At 35.5% G+C, this 17,431-nt stretch overlaps 1 protein-coding gene across 1 annotated transcript in view; it reads left to right on the plus strand.

The window, feature by feature from the left end:
- The first annotated feature begins 332 nt into the window (after nt 1-332).
- The window catches only part of syne1a (spectrin repeat containing, nuclear envelope 1a), a 187,692-nt gene continuing 170,593 nt past the window's right edge, over nt 333-17,431 (plus strand). The window contains exons 1-4 of the mRNA XM_073852751.1: nt 333-438; nt 3,865-3,926; nt 16,364-16,459; nt 17,040-17,123. Coding sequence (XP_073708852.1) covers nt 333-438; nt 3,865-3,926; nt 16,364-16,459; nt 17,040-17,123 — 348 coding nt within the window. The remainder of the gene's footprint in view (nt 439-3,864; nt 3,927-16,363; nt 16,460-17,039; nt 17,124-17,431) is intronic.

Raw genomic sequence — 17,431 nt, forward strand, 5'->3', positions numbered from 1 at the left:
CATTCCCATACAAACGATTGGCTGGAGGCACAAGGGGAATCGTTCCTGCAGATAGAGTAAAGACAGAGGGATGTTGAGACCGGTGCTGCACACATGCACACACTCCCACTTTTTTCTATTACATTGGAAGGATATGGACAGCTTTGCATTCTGATTGCTTACGTCATATGACGAGAAGCAAGTACGGAACCTAAAGAATACATGAAGGTCTTCCTCTGTATTGACAAGCAACATCAAAACCTCCACAAGAGGAAGGTCAAGAGTAGTTAACCTCTGACCGTCACAGGTGGATGTGCTCTTCGTGAACTTAGGATCACAAAGGCATTCTGGCAATGGATGTCAAGGGCAAGGCTGCAAGACGATGGGAGGATATAGCTGCAAAAAAGAAGTCTGGCACATCCCTCAACTTAGTGCAAGGGGTTTCTCGACACCTGCGTGGTAAGATATACTTGTACAAAAATGCATCTGGTGTCAATTATGCACGTTTATATGCAGTACTTTATGCCATATTTGACTGCATATCTGACTTCTGCTTTTATGCTGTGAAAAACAAATTTTCACTTAGAACTTGCTAGTAAATTTCATTATTAATTACAAAGAAACAGCTAATAGCTCATTGACTTAAATGTGAAATTTTAAATTAGAAAGACTAAAATAGTGTTTCAATGTAAAACATACTCCAGTAATTTTTGTTTTATTTACAGCTTCGAAAAATCATTTTGAATGTGTTAATGTTGTGTTATTCTGAGTATTTTTTTTTGGCAATGACAGTGTCCTCTGTAGGGGGGCTCAGCAGGTTCTTGGATGTGCTGTGGATCATTTCTGACTGTGTGAGAGAGACAGTCAAGAAAGTGTTGATTAATCTTGTTGGTTATTTTAGAAATGTAATTAGGAATTTGAATAAATGCCTGGTTGTTTTATATGCAGTAGGTGCAGTGGGGATGCTTTGTTTTTGTATATGTGTCAAAAGGACATACAGTGAGTTTGCATCTGTGTTTCCCGCTCAAAGTCACTCTGTCCTTATGATGGTGGGCTGGGCACTCTCTCTCTCTCTCTCTCTCTCTCTCTCTCTCTCTCTCTCTCACACACACACACACACACACCAATGCAGCTGCAAATCTTTTCTGTTGCCATCTATCATACTCCTCTTCTCATCAATATTTGATTGCTTTAGCTCTGAAACAGACTTGATCGAACTATTAATTCACAAAATACAAGATTTTTAGCGCAAATTACAGTGGCACATGTGGTCTGCATTATGCATGAGCCTGGTCCCCTTTTCTCACATACACACACACACACACACACACACACACACACACAGACGGTGTGTGACATAGTGACCGGCTTTAGTGTAATCCATCAGACAGTGCTTTCATTAAAGACGTTGGCTCTGCGTCAGTTGTCAGCTCTTGCTGATATAACTGTTAGGAGAAAGGATATTACTGCCACCTTGCAGTTCACAATCAGGGCTGGATTTTTTGTTTTTTTTGTTTTGTTTGTCTTTAGGCTGCTTGCATTTTCTTACCGGATACAGTAGGAAATATTATTGTGAGTGAGCTTGTGAAAATTGGGTAAAAGCTTTACAGTATCTTCTCAGACAAATGGTTACTTCTGTAGTGTCTGTTCTTCTTAATTACACTAATTTCTCTTTTTAGTTGGTCAAAAGATTTTAAGAGATTTACCCAAAAATGACAATTCTGTCATTAATTACTCATCCTTGTGTCGTTTCAAAAATGTAAGACCTTTGTTCGTCTTTGGAACACAAATTAAGATATTTTTGATGATATCTGAGAGCTTTCTGACCCTACATAGACAACATTGCAACTGACACGTTCAAGCCCCAGAAAGATAGTAAGAACAGCATTAAAACACTCCATGTGATATCAGTGGTTGTTTGCAAGCAGAGGAAGAGAAGAAATTGTTAAATAAAACAATGTTACATGGGCTATTTTAATGATGTCCTTACTACCTTTCTGGGCCTTAAACATGTCAGTTGTGTTTTTGTCTATGCAGCTTTAGAAAGCTCTCAGATTTTATCAAAAATATGTTATTTTGTGTTCAGAAGATGAATAAATGAGGGTGAGTAATTAAGCCCGAAATTATTTATACCCCTGGCAAATTCTTACTTTTATTCAACCAGCAAGTTTTTTTTTTATTAGAAATGACACAGACGTCTCCCAGAAGATAATAAGATGAAGTACAAGAGGCATCATTGTGAAAATGAAGAAAACATTATTGCTCATCTTTTATTTACATTTGAAAAAAAAGTGAAATGTGCAAAATCATTCATACCCTTCTCAATAATCAATAGAAAAGACTTTATTGGCTATTACAGCAATCAAACGCTTCCTATAATAGCTGACCAGCTTTTTGCATGTCTCCATTGATATTTTTGCCCATTCATCTTTAGCGATGAGCTCCAACTCTTTCAGGTTGGAGGGTCTCCTTGCCATCACCCTGATCTTTAGCTCCCTCCACAGATTCTCAATTGGATTTAAGTCAGGACTCTGGCTGGGCCACTGCAAAATGTTAATGTTTTTGTCTGCTAACCATTTCTTCACCACTTTTGCTGTGTATTTTGGGTCGTTGTCGTGCTGAAATGTCCACTGGTCCTCAAGGCCAAGTTTCTCTGCAGACTGTCTGATGTTGTTGTTAAGAATTTTGATGTATTGCTCCTTTTTCATGGTGCCGTTTACTGTGATTAGGTTCCCTGGTCCACAGGCTGAAAACATCCCCAAAACATTAGGTTCCACCACCGTGTTTGACAGTGGGGATGGTGTTCTTAGGGTTTAAGGCTTCTCCTTTTTTACGCCAAATGAAGGCTACATCATTGTGGCCAAACAATAACATTTTTGTTTCATCTGACCATAAAACAGAAGACCAGAAGTCTTCTTCTTTGTCCAGATGAGCATTTGCAAAGGCCAAGCGGGCTTTTGTGTGTCTTATCTGGAGAAGTGGTGTTCTCCTTGGTCTGCGTCCGTGGAACCCAGCGGTGTACAGTGTCTGTTGGACTGTCTGCCTTGAGATGTTGCCACCAGCAGAGCCCAGATTCATCAGGATGTCCTTGGTGGTGATCCTTGGATTCTTTTTCACCTCTCTCACTATCCTCCTGGCCAGCACAGGTGTCACTTTTGGCTTCCATCCACATCCTCTGAGATTGTTCACAGTGTGGAACGTCTTGTTTTTTTTAGTAATACTTTGCACTGTAGCCACTGGAACTTTAAAACATTTAGATATGGTCTTATAGCCCTTTCCTGATTTGTGAGCAGCCACAATGAGCAGCCGCAGGTCCTCAGTGAGCTCCTTTGTCTTAGCCATGACTGTCCACAAACCAACAGCAGAGAGCTTCTGTTTTTCATTTGTTGAGTTGATTAAAACAGCTGTTCCCAATGAATCACGGAAATTAGGATGCTTTAGAACAGCTTGGACTATTTGGAATGGTATAGAACTTTGGATTTTCCCATAGACTGTGACAGTTTGCAAGGGGATTGATTAATTTTGGACATGCCACTTTTTGTTCAAATGTAAATAAAAGCTGAGAAATATTTTTTTCCACAATGATGCCTCTTGTACATCGTCTTATTATCTTTTTGGAGAGGCCTGTGTCATTTCCGGTCAAAAAAACTTGCTGGTTGAATAAAAGTAACTTTAAGTCAGAATTTGCCAGAGGTATGAATATTTTCGGGCTTGACTGTACCTATATTTTGGTCATATCGAACAGTAGCTATTTTGCTCTGAAAAACAAAGAACTGACTTTTATTGTGATTCTTGATGGGTCGTATAATAGTATTTTATGTTTTGTTTAAGATTTAAGATCAGTTATGTTACTCAGAATTCTGATGTGTTCTGTTTTTTCTTTAGATGAACAGGAAGCTGTGCAGAAGCGAACTTTCACAAAATGGATCAACTCTCATCTAGCAAAGGTGAGCCGAGTCATGTGTGAGATTTCTGAACCAACATAGAGTCAAACCAAAATGTATTCAGAGACCTTCAACATTTCTCACATTATCACAGTTTATTCATTATAGTTTAGAAAATGGTAATAAGATAAGATAATAACTCATAAATTAGACTGGGTCAGAACAAATTAATCTTGATAATCTCAGATAACTTTGATAGAAAGGTATGCAATGGATTACAATCAACCAAAAATTACTATTAGTTTGACAATATTTATACAACTATCAATACTTTGTTGACCAATTACCAAGCAATGCCTAATTTTGTTCAGTCTGTGGTGTAAAAAGGTCACATTAGCAATTAAAGGCAAAAACACTTTTTTTAAGGTCAGGTCAAAGTGTCTGAATAATTTTGGGTCCCAAATTTTCATCAATTTTACTGGTAGTCCACAGAATTTTGAGGTATAATACTGTATGTCACAGTTGACTTTATTTTGCTATTCTCACTTACATAATGAACTATAGTGTCCTGTACCCATTATATCTGGTGTCTGAATATTTTTTTTGACTGTATATTCATGTGTGAGAGAAAAAAAGCAACTGAAGGTTGTTATAGCCACTTTACTCCACAGTGCAGAATTAATCTGTCACAAGACTGGTGGCACCAGTCCAGGTCCAACATAAATGTACACTTTAATCTCCTCTTTAAATTACTGTGCCTCATTTACCAGGGTACAGTCAGTCTGCTGACAGGATTTACCTATAGACAGCTATGCAACAGTACAACATTATGCAACAAAAAACATGCTGTGTCACACAGTCTTGTGTAATATGTGACCCTGGACCACAAGTCCAGTCTTAAGTCGCTGGGGTATATTTGTAGCAATAGCCAAAAATACATTGTATGGGTCAAAATTATTGATTTTTCTTTTATGCCAAAAATCATTAGGAAATTAAGTAAAGATCATGTTCCATGAAGATTTTTTGTAAAATTCCTACTAAAAATATATCAAAATGTAATTTTTGATTAGTAATATGCATTGTTAAGAACTTAATTTGGAGAAATTTAAAGGTGATTTTCAAATAGATGTATCTCGGCCAAATATTGTCCTATCCTAATAAACCATACACCAATAGAAAGCTTATTCATTGAGCTTTCATGTGATGTATACATCCCAGTTTTGTAAAATTTAACCTTATGACTGGTTTTGTGGTCCAGGGTCACATATTGCTTTTAGAACTGCTTTTTGAACAGAAATGTGGTTGTGGTTGTGGTTATAATTATATAAAAACACTATTGTAATCAGCATTCTGCCAAGTGCTGTCAATTGAGTTTAACTTGACTCATTTGAATTTCTATTATCACAAAAGGGACACGATTAAAAGCTTTCCCAATAACAGGTGCTTGTATAAATTTGCATGAAAAACAGGACACAAGCATTTGGCCTCATGATATGCGTGTAATAATAGCTTGATGGCTTATTGATTTGTGTGTAAAGAGTGACTGGTCAAGCCATTTTTTTAATTAGCCGCCACTCCAGATAATTCCAGTATGATCACCGAGACCTGACTTGGCTAATCTTCTGCGACGAGGAGCAGAAAATTCATTTGAAATATCATTCTTTGGGGAATACGTCTTGACGTGGCTTTTTGTATTAGGTTGCACATCAGCGCCTCTCCAGCGTAAAATGTTAACCACAGAAGATTTGACGTTCGTACACTCTCTAGCCGTTATTTATTTATCTGTTTGCTCATTACCATCTGTCATGGACATATTGGACCTGTCAGTTAGAGTTGGCAGTGTTAGATTCACAGCGTCACTGTGCTTCAAGACGACGGTCTTATGAATTGGTTTATGCTCTGAGTATTTCTCAGACAGGAATCCTCAAGTTTAATGTTTCCACTCTTGTTTTAAACAGCTACTGCATGGCTAGATGCTTTCTGATGTATAAACACTCTGTGTAGCAGTTTTTTACAAATACATTTTTAAATACTGTATATACAGTTGAAGTCAAAAGTTTACATACACCTTGCAGAATCTGCAAAATGTTAATTATTTTACCAAAATAAGAGGGATCATACAAAATGCATGATATTTTTTTAATCAGTACTGACCTGAATAAGTTATTCAACATAAAAGATGTTTACAGTCCACAAGATAAAATAATAGTTGAATTTATAAAAAATGACCCCATTCAAAAGTTTACACACACTTGATTCTTAATACTGTTTTGTTACCTGAATGATCCACAGCTGTGTTTTTTATTTTTCTTATTTAGTGATAGTTGTTCATGAGTTCCTTGTTTGTCCTGAACAGTTAAACTGCCTGCTGTTCTTCAGAAAAATCTTTCAGGTCCCACATATTCTTTGGTTTTGCAGCATTTTTGTGTATTTGAACCTTTTCCAACAATGACTGTATGATTTTGAGATCAGTCTTTTTACACTGAGGACAACTGAGGGACTCATATGCAACTATTACAGACGGTTCAAACACTCACTGATGCTTCAGAAGAAAAAAGATGCACAAAGAGCTGGGGGGTGAAAACTTTTTGAATTTGAAGATCAGGGTACATTTAACTTATTTTGTATTTTGGGGAACATGTAAGTATCTTCTGTGGCTTCTGAAGGGCAGTACTAAGAGGCAAAATAAGAAAAATGTACACATCCTCTTTCCATTCAAAAGTTTACACCCCTGGCTCTTAAAGCATTGTTTTTCCTTCTGAAGCATCAGTGAGCGTTTGAACCTTCTGTAACAGTGTTCCAGTTGTCCCTCAGTCCCTCAGTTGTCCTCAGTGTGAAAAGATGGATCTCAGAATCATATAGTCATTGTTTGAAAGGGTTCAAATACACAAAAATGCTGAAAAACCAAATAATTTGTGGGACCTGAAAGATTTTTCTGAAGAACAGCAGACAGTTTAACTGTTCAGGACAAACAAGGGACTCATGAACATCTATCACTAAACAAACAAACACATAAATAATTAAAAAAAAAAAACTGCTGTGGATCATTCTGGTAACAACACAGTATACTACTAACAACTATTATTTTCCTTTGTGGACTATATGTAAACGTCTTTTATGTGAAATATCTTATTCAAGTTAGCGCTCAATAAAAACAACATGCATTTTATCCTTCTTATTTTGGTATAATTAATATTTAGCAGATTCTGTAAACTTTTGACTTCAACTGTATTTTTTTAAATAACATTATTTAGCTGTAATTTATTTGTATTTTATTTTTTGTAATTTTAGTACTTAAACATGTATTTTCAGTTAAATTTTTATATAAATGTTATTAATTATATTTTATTTTACACATTTTTTAATAACGCTGCTGTATCATGGTGATAGTTGATTATAGGCAAAATTATAAAGAAAAAAGTAAGCAGGATCAGATCAAGATTTCGCTCTTAGTGCATAGCATTGAAGAGAGATAGAGAAGAAAATCCACCCTGCTGTATATATTAACTTGATCCAGCAATCCCATTGTATGAAAGAGATGTGACATGATCCTATTGCTTCAATAGACATGAGATTTTTTTTTTTTTTTTTCATGAAATGTGTGTGCAGGAAGGACAGAAATGAAGACCGTCTCATTAAAATTGCAAATAGAGAACTATTTGAACTGGTTCTACATCTGTCAGAATCAATTACATTCATTGTATCTTGTAAATCCAAATAATTTGTTCAATAGCCGAACACCACCACACCATCCCTGGCACCCGCTGTTCCCACTTCTTTGCTGTTGGCCTTTAACCTCATCCTACCGCTGAATGATGTTGCCTTGGTGACAGCACTCTCAAGTATTTGAGGGAGAAGTTTGAGAATGCATGTGCCCAAAAGCAGGAAATATGACTCTTATATTGTTGACAGGATGATTTTAAACATAGGCACATAGACTGAAGAGAAACTGTGTGTGCTATTAGTGATCAACCATGTTTACATTTGGGTTTCAGGTATTTCTGGTCTCTAGCCCTCCACCAGATCACTAATGCAAATTATCTGCAGTAATTTTCCAGCTCCATAAATCATAGCCCAAAGGCTTTGGATTAATTCTTAGCATGTGTAAGATAGCACAGAATGAGAATTACATACCACTTCTATCGCTCCTCTCATTCCTTTCTAGAAGTATCAAAAGAGTATTAGAGAATGTGCCCACAGGTCTGTGATAGATAATGAAATGTAATTAGGTGTGAACAGAGTAAATTAGGTCTGTTATTTTTAAGTTTCACTAGTAAGTGATAGAGATGTTGCACTGAGGCCTCAAAGCCTTTTATAGGTTGACAGAAACGGAATGCTTACTGAAAGGTTTTCGCAGTATTGTCTTTTGCAGAGTTTGGAGTATTCAGCGAAGCATTAACCTTTGAACATGTTCCTGCACTAGAGTTATGGCTGTATCTCACTATACTATATAAGAATATGCTTATTATTAGCTTTGTCTCTGTTGATTAAAGGGAACATATGATGACAATCTGACTTTTTCTATTTAAATGCTATAATCAGGAGCATCTTCCAGCCCAGAAAACGTGAAAAAGGACAACCCAGTAACTTCTCAGCAAGCATGTGAAAAAACGAGCCGCTCAGATTTTGCTCCTGTAGTGACGTAGAAAGGGGATCTTATTATGAAATTACCGCCCCTTAATCTGCACGTTTCCACCTATGGCGCCACCATTTTGTTTTTGTGATTTCTTTCCCAGCTATTTATCTTCACAGACATAACCAACTGATTATGTGTGTTTTTACCATAAACCTGTTTGTATTTGACAGTTTAAGTGCAATAAGACATGAAAGAGAACTTAGTTTAGTACTCTGCCGTGTGACAGCTGCTTTCTGTGCGCGTGCTTCCGATGTGTGCGATCCGAAAACCGTATACCAGTTAAACTGATATTGGTTTAAAACGCGTTGTTTTTAGCATGATAGATATGAATCGAAAACCAAACAAATGGTTTTTAGCAGAGTTTCTGAGGTATGAGTTGTAAGGCACAGTCCTGTTCCAAAAAGAGGGGCAGAGACCAGCAGCTCATTTGCATTTAAAGAGCCATGCATGAAAACAGCGAATTTCTGCTTTTACTCAAAATAGGCATTTTCAAAATTATATGTAGGGTATTTTGAGCTGAAACTTTACAGACACAGTCTGGGGACTCCTAAGACTTATATTACATCTTGTAAAAGGGGCATAATACACTCTAAAACTGCTGGGTTAAAAACAACCCAATTTGGGTTAATTGGCGACCCAGCACTGGGTAAATATTGGACAGAACACATGCTGGGTTATTTTGACTCTCAGTTGGTTGGGTTAAATGTTTTTTGGGTTGCTGGATTGTTTTATTTAAGTCAACTATTGTTTAAAAATTACTATATTGCTGACTTAAATGGGCTGGAAATTAAAAATTACGCACAGAATTATAGAGACAACAGCAATAGAAAAGCAATAAAAAAGATGAATATTTATTATTTGGCAAGAACACCAATGGACAAAAATATAAGACAAACAGAATTTATTTGGATGAATAAAGCATAGTTTACAATATTACATACATTTAAACTTGTTTAACGAGCATTTTAGAAAAAAAAAGAAACATTTAAAAGTATCATGTCAATTTCCATTCTCTGTAATCTCTTTTCACTGAAATAGTGGTAATTCTCATGCTGGTGTCAATTCTGTCATTCATTTTCACTTTCATCTCATTTCAAACCCATTTGATTTTTTTATACTATGGAACACAAGAGGAAAATGAATGGATAGTGGTTTCATGAAAGAATCATTCATTTGAGCCAGATCTTTTGAATAATTCAGTTGATGCCGTTCAAAGAACCATTCTGAATGATTCATACGAATCAGACTCTGGAACTCACTGGAGTTCACTGGAGGGGAAGATTGTGAGTGAATAATTTCTGTTTGTTTCTCATCTAAAGGTATGGTATGACTTAGCCTTGGAACATAGCACACTTACATGTATTATTAAGTGTAAGGACCGGTTTTATAATAAATTGACGTTTTCTGTGTCTTTTTTGAAGCTTGAAACCTCAAGTCCTTTTTCAGTGTAGTTTTAACATAGGCTTATTGGAAATATGTGCCTCTATATACATTTCTGCAAAACTGAAAAAACGTACCTATATGTACAAATCACTGCAGTTTCCAATTGAAATGAACACTAGAGGCAGTAAAAATCCAACAACTTTTATTCTTTTCCGCACAAAGTATAATTTACAGGTACAGAGTTTTGATTAATAAAGCCTAATTTTCACACAAGTACTTGCGGAAAATTATGTTATGACTTCTAAACAATTTTAACATCTTGCACAATTTGAGAACTGATACTTTTGAGCGTTGTCGTCACATATACAGCTTCATATGAATTGAGTTTTCTAATTCACTAGGTTTGCTCAGTAGCTCACGCAATACGGCTTTGCACTTGAGTGATGAGGAGCTCCAATTCGAGCCACATGAAACTACAGTTCGACAAAACAGCTTAAATTCACTGTTAAAATAGCACGACTGCATCAACAAATGCAATTTTATACCACTTTAGCATTTGTTACCACTACCGGGTAGGTTTAGAGTTGGGTTGTTGTAGGGGATATTTATAAAATGATAGCGCATTGACCTTTAGCAATACTCTATGGATATTTGAATTCTAAACAGCTGCAATAGCAGCATAATAAAAATGCAGCAATTTGTGCCTGTACCAGAATTATAAAAACGTGCTACGGTCATGTACTGAACGTGTGTTTTAGAACCACTCTCTGGACATTTCACTTTGAAACTGCCACAAAATGTATGTAAAATTATGATGTTATGGAAATGTATATACCCAGATAGCACACATACGTCTGCAAGATGTCTGTTAAAGATCTCTTTAACATCTGGAAAGCATCTGCTGTGTACAAACATCTGACAGACGTCTTTTAGATGTCAGTTTTTACATTTATTCTAAATCATAAACATCTTAAAGACATCTAATATACATCTATTTGACATCGGATAGGAAATGTCCAATAGACGTATTGCAGATGAGCAAACATAAAAAAAAAATACGTCATGCAGATGTAGATACGGACGTCAAATAGCCGTGCCCCTGATACCACATGTACATCTCGGAGACGTCTATTTGATGTCTGCATTTACATGTGGAAGACGTATGTTTTAGAGTGTGTGCTCATCTGCAATACGTCTATAGGACGTTTCCTATCAGATGTCATATAGACATCTATTAGATGTCTTTAAAATGTTTATGAATTTAGAGTGTATGTAAAACTGACATCTTCCAGATGTCTATTAGATGGTTGTACACAGCAGATCTTTAACAGACATCCCAGATAGCACACGTATCTGCAAGATGTCTGTTAAAGATCTCTTGATCCGGAAAGCATCTGCTATATACAAACATCTGACAGACGTCTGGAAGATGTCAGTTTTACATACATTCTAAATCATGAACATCTTAAAGACATCTAATAGACATCTATTTGACATCTAATAGGAGATGTCCTATAGTATAATATAGTCATATTGTAAATGAGCAAACACTATGTAAATGCAGACATCAAATAGACGTCTCTGAGATGTTTGTGTGCTATCTAGGACATATTTTCATGAGCCTGAGTTGGTAACTGTATGTTCAAGGGTGTCCAGTACATTCTTTCAAAATGTTTCCTTTTATGTTCTACATGCAAAAGCAATTCAAATTGTTTCGGAACAACATGATGACAGAATTGTCATTTGAGTGTGAACTGTTTCTTTAACTCTTCTCTGTGCACATTAAAAAGGTGCAAACTTCTTACAAGATGCTCAACTAAACCAAGATCTTGGTTCAACCCAATAATCGATTCCCACAGAATTGATCAGCATTGCATTAAAAGATTTACCAAAATCCTCATACTCCAAACCATTCATTAAAAGATACCATCACAGGACGCAAAATGCCTCAGGTCTCTTTACTCATGCATGTGCTTGCAAATTTGAAGGACATCAGAGAGGCAGGACTGAAGCACTAATCTGCCTAAGAGCTTCAACTTGATTAGCCACTAGAGACAGAGAGAGAGCGAGAGAGGGGGAGAGAGAGAGAGAGAGAGGAGTGCGATTGAAAGAACGGGAATGCGTAAGAGGCCACCCTCCATTTCAATTTTGACAAATCCTCTCAGACAGGGTTAGGGCTTAATTATGGCATGCCCAATATTGAGGATGAGCTCATTTCTCATGTGTTTGACAGAAAGCATGGGTGAGCAGCACACAGCAGCCACCCGGACACCCTGCTGCCTGCACCTGCTTTATCGCTAGACATATATCAACGCCCCATCAGGTTTCACTCTGAATTATGAAATTCAGTAATCAGTGCCCACAGATTCACAAACTCTACCCTCTATTTAACAATCAGCGCTCACAGATTTGTAAGCAGTAACCTCAATTTTGTCATTTGTACCCACAGGTTCATAAACTGCACCCACTGCTTTTTAGACAGGTTTCTCAATTAAGGAATTTATGCGATTCTCATAAATCTTCTTTTTAGTTGCTCTGGAAGAGCGCTGTACTTTCATAATAATGACAATAAAATATAATTTCAGATTTTTTAAAAATGTCTAAATTATGAGGATGCTTTTGGGGATGCATGGATATGCTAGAGGGGTAGAAATATAAAATGCATTTTAGGGCTGTCAATATTTGTTAATATATGCAGTTAATTATATTGTATATTAATTTTATATTTCAGGTTTGCATGTCTAAAATTAACACTAACAGTAGGTAGAAAAAGTCATACTACAAAGTAAATATTTTTCAAATAAAAGTATTGGACTCCCTGCTTTATTTCACCCAAATTATTTTATTTTATTTTATTTTATTTTATTTTATTTTATTTTATTTTATTTTATTTTATTTTATTTTATTTTATTTTATTTTATTTTATTATTTTCTTTGCAGTCCGGTGTTGTTTTAACCTATAAAATAAATCTATAACATGAATCTAAATGTTTTTTTTATTGTATTGCACGATTTAAAATATTGCAGTTGAATAATATTAAGCCATTACCTACTCCCAACCTTTTAATTTAATTTAATTTAATTTTATTTAATTTTATTTAATTTTATTTAATTTAATTTAATTTAATTTAATTTTATTTTATTTTATTTTATTTTATTTTATTTTATTTTATTTTATTTATTTTTTATTATTATTTTATTTTATTGTATTATTTTCCTTGCAGTCCAGTGTTGTTTTAACCCCATCTATAATAAATCTGTAAAGTGAATCTAAATTTTTATTTTTTATTTTATTACACGGTTTAAAAATTATTTAGTGGACAAAATGCAGTTGATGATATAAAAGCCATGACACACTCTTTACTTTATAGATTTTTAAAGATGGGCTCTTTTTTATTTTATTTTATTTTATTTTATTTTATTTTATTTGTATTATTTTCCTTGCAGTCCAGCATTGTTTTAGGCCTATAAAATAAATAAAATAACCTATAAACCTATAAAATAAATCTATAACATAAATCTAAATATATTTTTTTAATTTAATTTAATTTTATTTTATTTTATTTTGTCCCATGTTGTTTTAACTCCATCTTTACTTTATACCAGTCTGGTTTAAAAATCCAAATAATAAAAAAAAAAAAAAAAATTCAACTTATCGCATGATTTTAAAAATGATTGAGTGGACAAGTTGAACAGTATTAAGCCGTGACCTACTCTCAACCTTAATTGAACTTGTCTCTGCCCTCTAACAGTGTCTCTCTCATCTCTGATTGATATTGAAAACAGTTCGAGTGGCCCTCAGGCATTTGTATGTTCACATGAACTTTGATTGGGTTACACAGGACATGCCGCTACCGTAGCTAAACGCTGTCACTCGGCTGAATACATCAGCAGCGGCTGGCGTGACAGTCTATTTCCATCAGTAATAACCAGACACAGATAATTAGTTTGTTAAGCCCTGCTGGTTGTGCCTTTGTGTTTTTCCCTCTTATTTTTCATTAGTTGCATAATTACTCAAAGTGCCTCTTTTTAATGTAATATCCTATAAGGTGATTTTATCCAATTAGCTTTTGAATTATTTAGAGCTAATTAGAATATCTTAGCAATTCCTCCCCCTGCTCTCTCAAAAATGCTTCAAGAATTAATCTTTTAAAAACATCACTCACTTCCCCTTTCTGCCTCTAATTAAGGTCATCGTGCTGTCGTTCATCTTAAAATCGTTCACTTTTACTCTTAAACTACTTTGTTGTGGTTCTTTTGAAATATAAGTCCCCACCCCCTCTACATCTCTCTCTCTCTCTCTCTCTCTCTCTCTCTCTCTCTCACACACACACACACACACACACACACACACACACACACACACACACACACACACACACACACACACACACACACACACACTCACTCACTCACTCACTCACTCACTCACTCTCACTGTTTCGTATTAATCTCCTCATGAATGACTTTGCCACCCGGCTGCTTTCCACTCCAAATCCCAGTCATGTGACTGCTGTCTTAAGAGAAATCCTGGATGTGTCGTCCGGGTAAAGAGGGGCTGTGTGGATGGATTAGTGGAGGGGCTTCATCGGGTCAGACAGACTGTGTCGTCTCTAGAATCAGCACTTTTACTCAGGCTTTTCAGATGCTTCTTAAGCTCACCACTGTCACTGCCTGACAACACCAATATTCTTTGGTTTAATCTATAAAGCTCATTCAAACTCACGTCACAACTATGTACAAGATGTCAAAACACTTTATCTATCTATCGTTCTGTCGTTTTGTCATTCTATCTATCATTCTATCCATGTATCGTTCTATCCATCTATTGTTCTGTCTATCATTCTATCCGTTTATCAATCTATCTATTGTTCTGTCGTTCTATCCATTTATTGTTCTATCATTCTATCATGTATCATTCTATCTATTGTTCTGTCTTTCTATGCATCTATCGTTCTATCTGTCATTCTGTTGTTTTATTGTTCTACCTATCTATCGTTCTATCCATGTATCACTCTATCTATCTACCGTTCTGTCTTTCTATGCTTCTATCATTCTATCTGTTGTTCTGTCATCTTTCTATCATTCTATCTATCGTTCGAGCTATCATTCTATCCATGTATAGTTATTTTTGTCATTCTATCATTCTATCTATCTACCGTCCATCTGTCATTCCATCTATCGTTCTATCATGTATCATTCTATCTATCTACGCATCTGTTTTTCTATGCATCTATCGTTCGATCTATCGTTCTATCGATCTGTCGATCTATCTATCGATCTATCTATCTATCTATCTATCTATCTATCTATCTATCTATCTATCTATCTATCTATCTATCTATCTATCTATCTATCTATCGATCTGTCGATCTGTCTTTCTGTCGATCTATCTATCTATCTATCTATCTATCTATCTATCTATCTATCTATCTATCTATCTATCTATCTATCTGTCTATCTGTCTATCTGTCTATCTGTCTATCTATCGTTCTGTCTATCTGTCTGTCTATCTATCTATCTATCTATCTATCTATCTATCTATCTATCTATCTATCTATCTATCTATCTATCTATCTATCTATCTATCTATCTATCTATCTATCTATCTATCTGTCTATCTGTCTGTCTGTCTATCTATCGTTCTGTCTATCTGTCTATCTATCATTCTGTCTATCTATCGTTCTGTCAATCTATCTATATCTATCGTTCTATCTATCTATCGTTCTGTCAATCTATCTATATATCTATCCATCTATCTATCGTTCTGTCAATCTATCTATATATCTATCCATCTATCTATCGTTCTGTCAATCTATCTATTCTATATATCTATCCATCTATCTATCGTTCTGTCAATCTATCTATATATCTATCCATCCATCCATCCATCGTTCTATTTCTATTGTTCTATCTGTCGTTCTCTCTCTCTTTTGTTCTTTTATCTCTCGTTCTATCTTTTGTTCTATCCATATCGTTCTATTTTCTGTCTATTGTTCTATCATTCCATCTATCTTTCTTTCTATCTATTGTTTTATCATTCTGTCATTCAGTTGTTCTATTTCTTCTTCTGTCTATTGTTCTATCGCTCTGTCTATCATTCTATAATTTTATTGTTCTGTCTATTGTATCTATCTGTTGTTCTATCATTCTGTCATTTTATCTAAAATTCTTTTATTCTATTGTTCTATCATTTTGTCGTACTTTGTTTTGTTCTATCTTTTATTCTACCATTCTATCTGTCTGTCAATCTAATTCTTTCTCTCTATTGTTATATCAGTTGTTCTCTCTTTCTATTGCTCTGTCTCATTCTGTCTGTCTTCTATCATTCTTTCAATCTATCCTTCTAACATTCTATCATTCTTTTGTTCTGTCTGTCATTCTATCAGTCCATCGTTCCGTTTGTCTTCCGTGCATTGTAGATTTCTAAATAGATTGAAGTAAAATGTCAAATCATCACTGGATTGTTTTCCCTCCCCAGCGTAATCCTCCTTTAGTGGTCTCTGATCTCTTTGAAGATGTGAAGGATGGAGTGATGTTGTTAGCTCTTCTTGAAGTCCTGTCTGGTCACAAACTGGTAAGCTAAATGTACTTTTTGATTTTTCTTTGTTATTCGAAGTTACTTAACAGCTTTACAAATGACTTTTACTGTATCAAGCATTATTGCACCAGTTAAATTTATGTTATATTTCTGTAATATAGAGTTAACATTTTAAATTGTGACATTGTTTTAAGTGATAGCAAGCATGATGTAATACAAGACATATTACCAACAACAAAGAGTATTCACCACACATTATTAGCACTCACTTACACACACATGAATACCCACACTCTCAGTGAACTATCCCATAAGGCTAGTGGTGCCCGAGGTCTTTGCAGTGCTGTAACAATCAATATACCAAGTGTCACATGGCCCTTTGATTTTTTTTCTTCTTTTTTTTTACTTTTCTCTCTTGCAATCTATCTGGTATCATCTTTGTATTCTCTGTCTGTACTATATATAACTATCCTGCTTGTCTGCTGTCTTGCTGTCTCTTTCTATTTTTTTGTTTGTTTTCATCTCTTTCTCCCCATTCTTTTCTGGGTATTTACATTTTCCTCTGTCTATCACCGTTTTCCTTTTGTCTGCTGTGCTGTCTTCTCCCATCTGACAGCCATGCGAACAGGGCCGCAAGCTGAGGAGAATCCACTGGGTTGCTAACGTGGGAAGAGCGCTGAAGTTTCTGGAGGGAAGGAGGGTAAGGCAGTCCATTCCCAGAGTGCTTTGCTCAGGTGTACAGCTCCAGGTCATAGCCACTCAGTCTGACCCACACAACCTCTTTCCCGCTCTGCTCTGATACTTCTCTCTTGTCTCACGAGAGACAAAGAGAAGGGAAACCCTGTTTTTCATTTCACGTTTAAGTCTCATTTTAACCGACAAGAAATTTTTTCATTTAAATCACAGACAAATGAAGGATTTATGGATTAATTAGAACATGCTACATGGCTTAGAATAGATTAATGAGGTGATGCTGACACGTCAGACTGAAATTATTCTCCTTACTGA

This window comes from Garra rufa, chromosome 13 (genome assembly GCF_049309525.1).
Source record: "Garra rufa chromosome 13, GarRuf1.0, whole genome shotgun sequence".
Taxonomy (NCBI): Eukaryota; Metazoa; Chordata; class Actinopteri; order Cypriniformes; family Cyprinidae; genus Garra; species Garra rufa.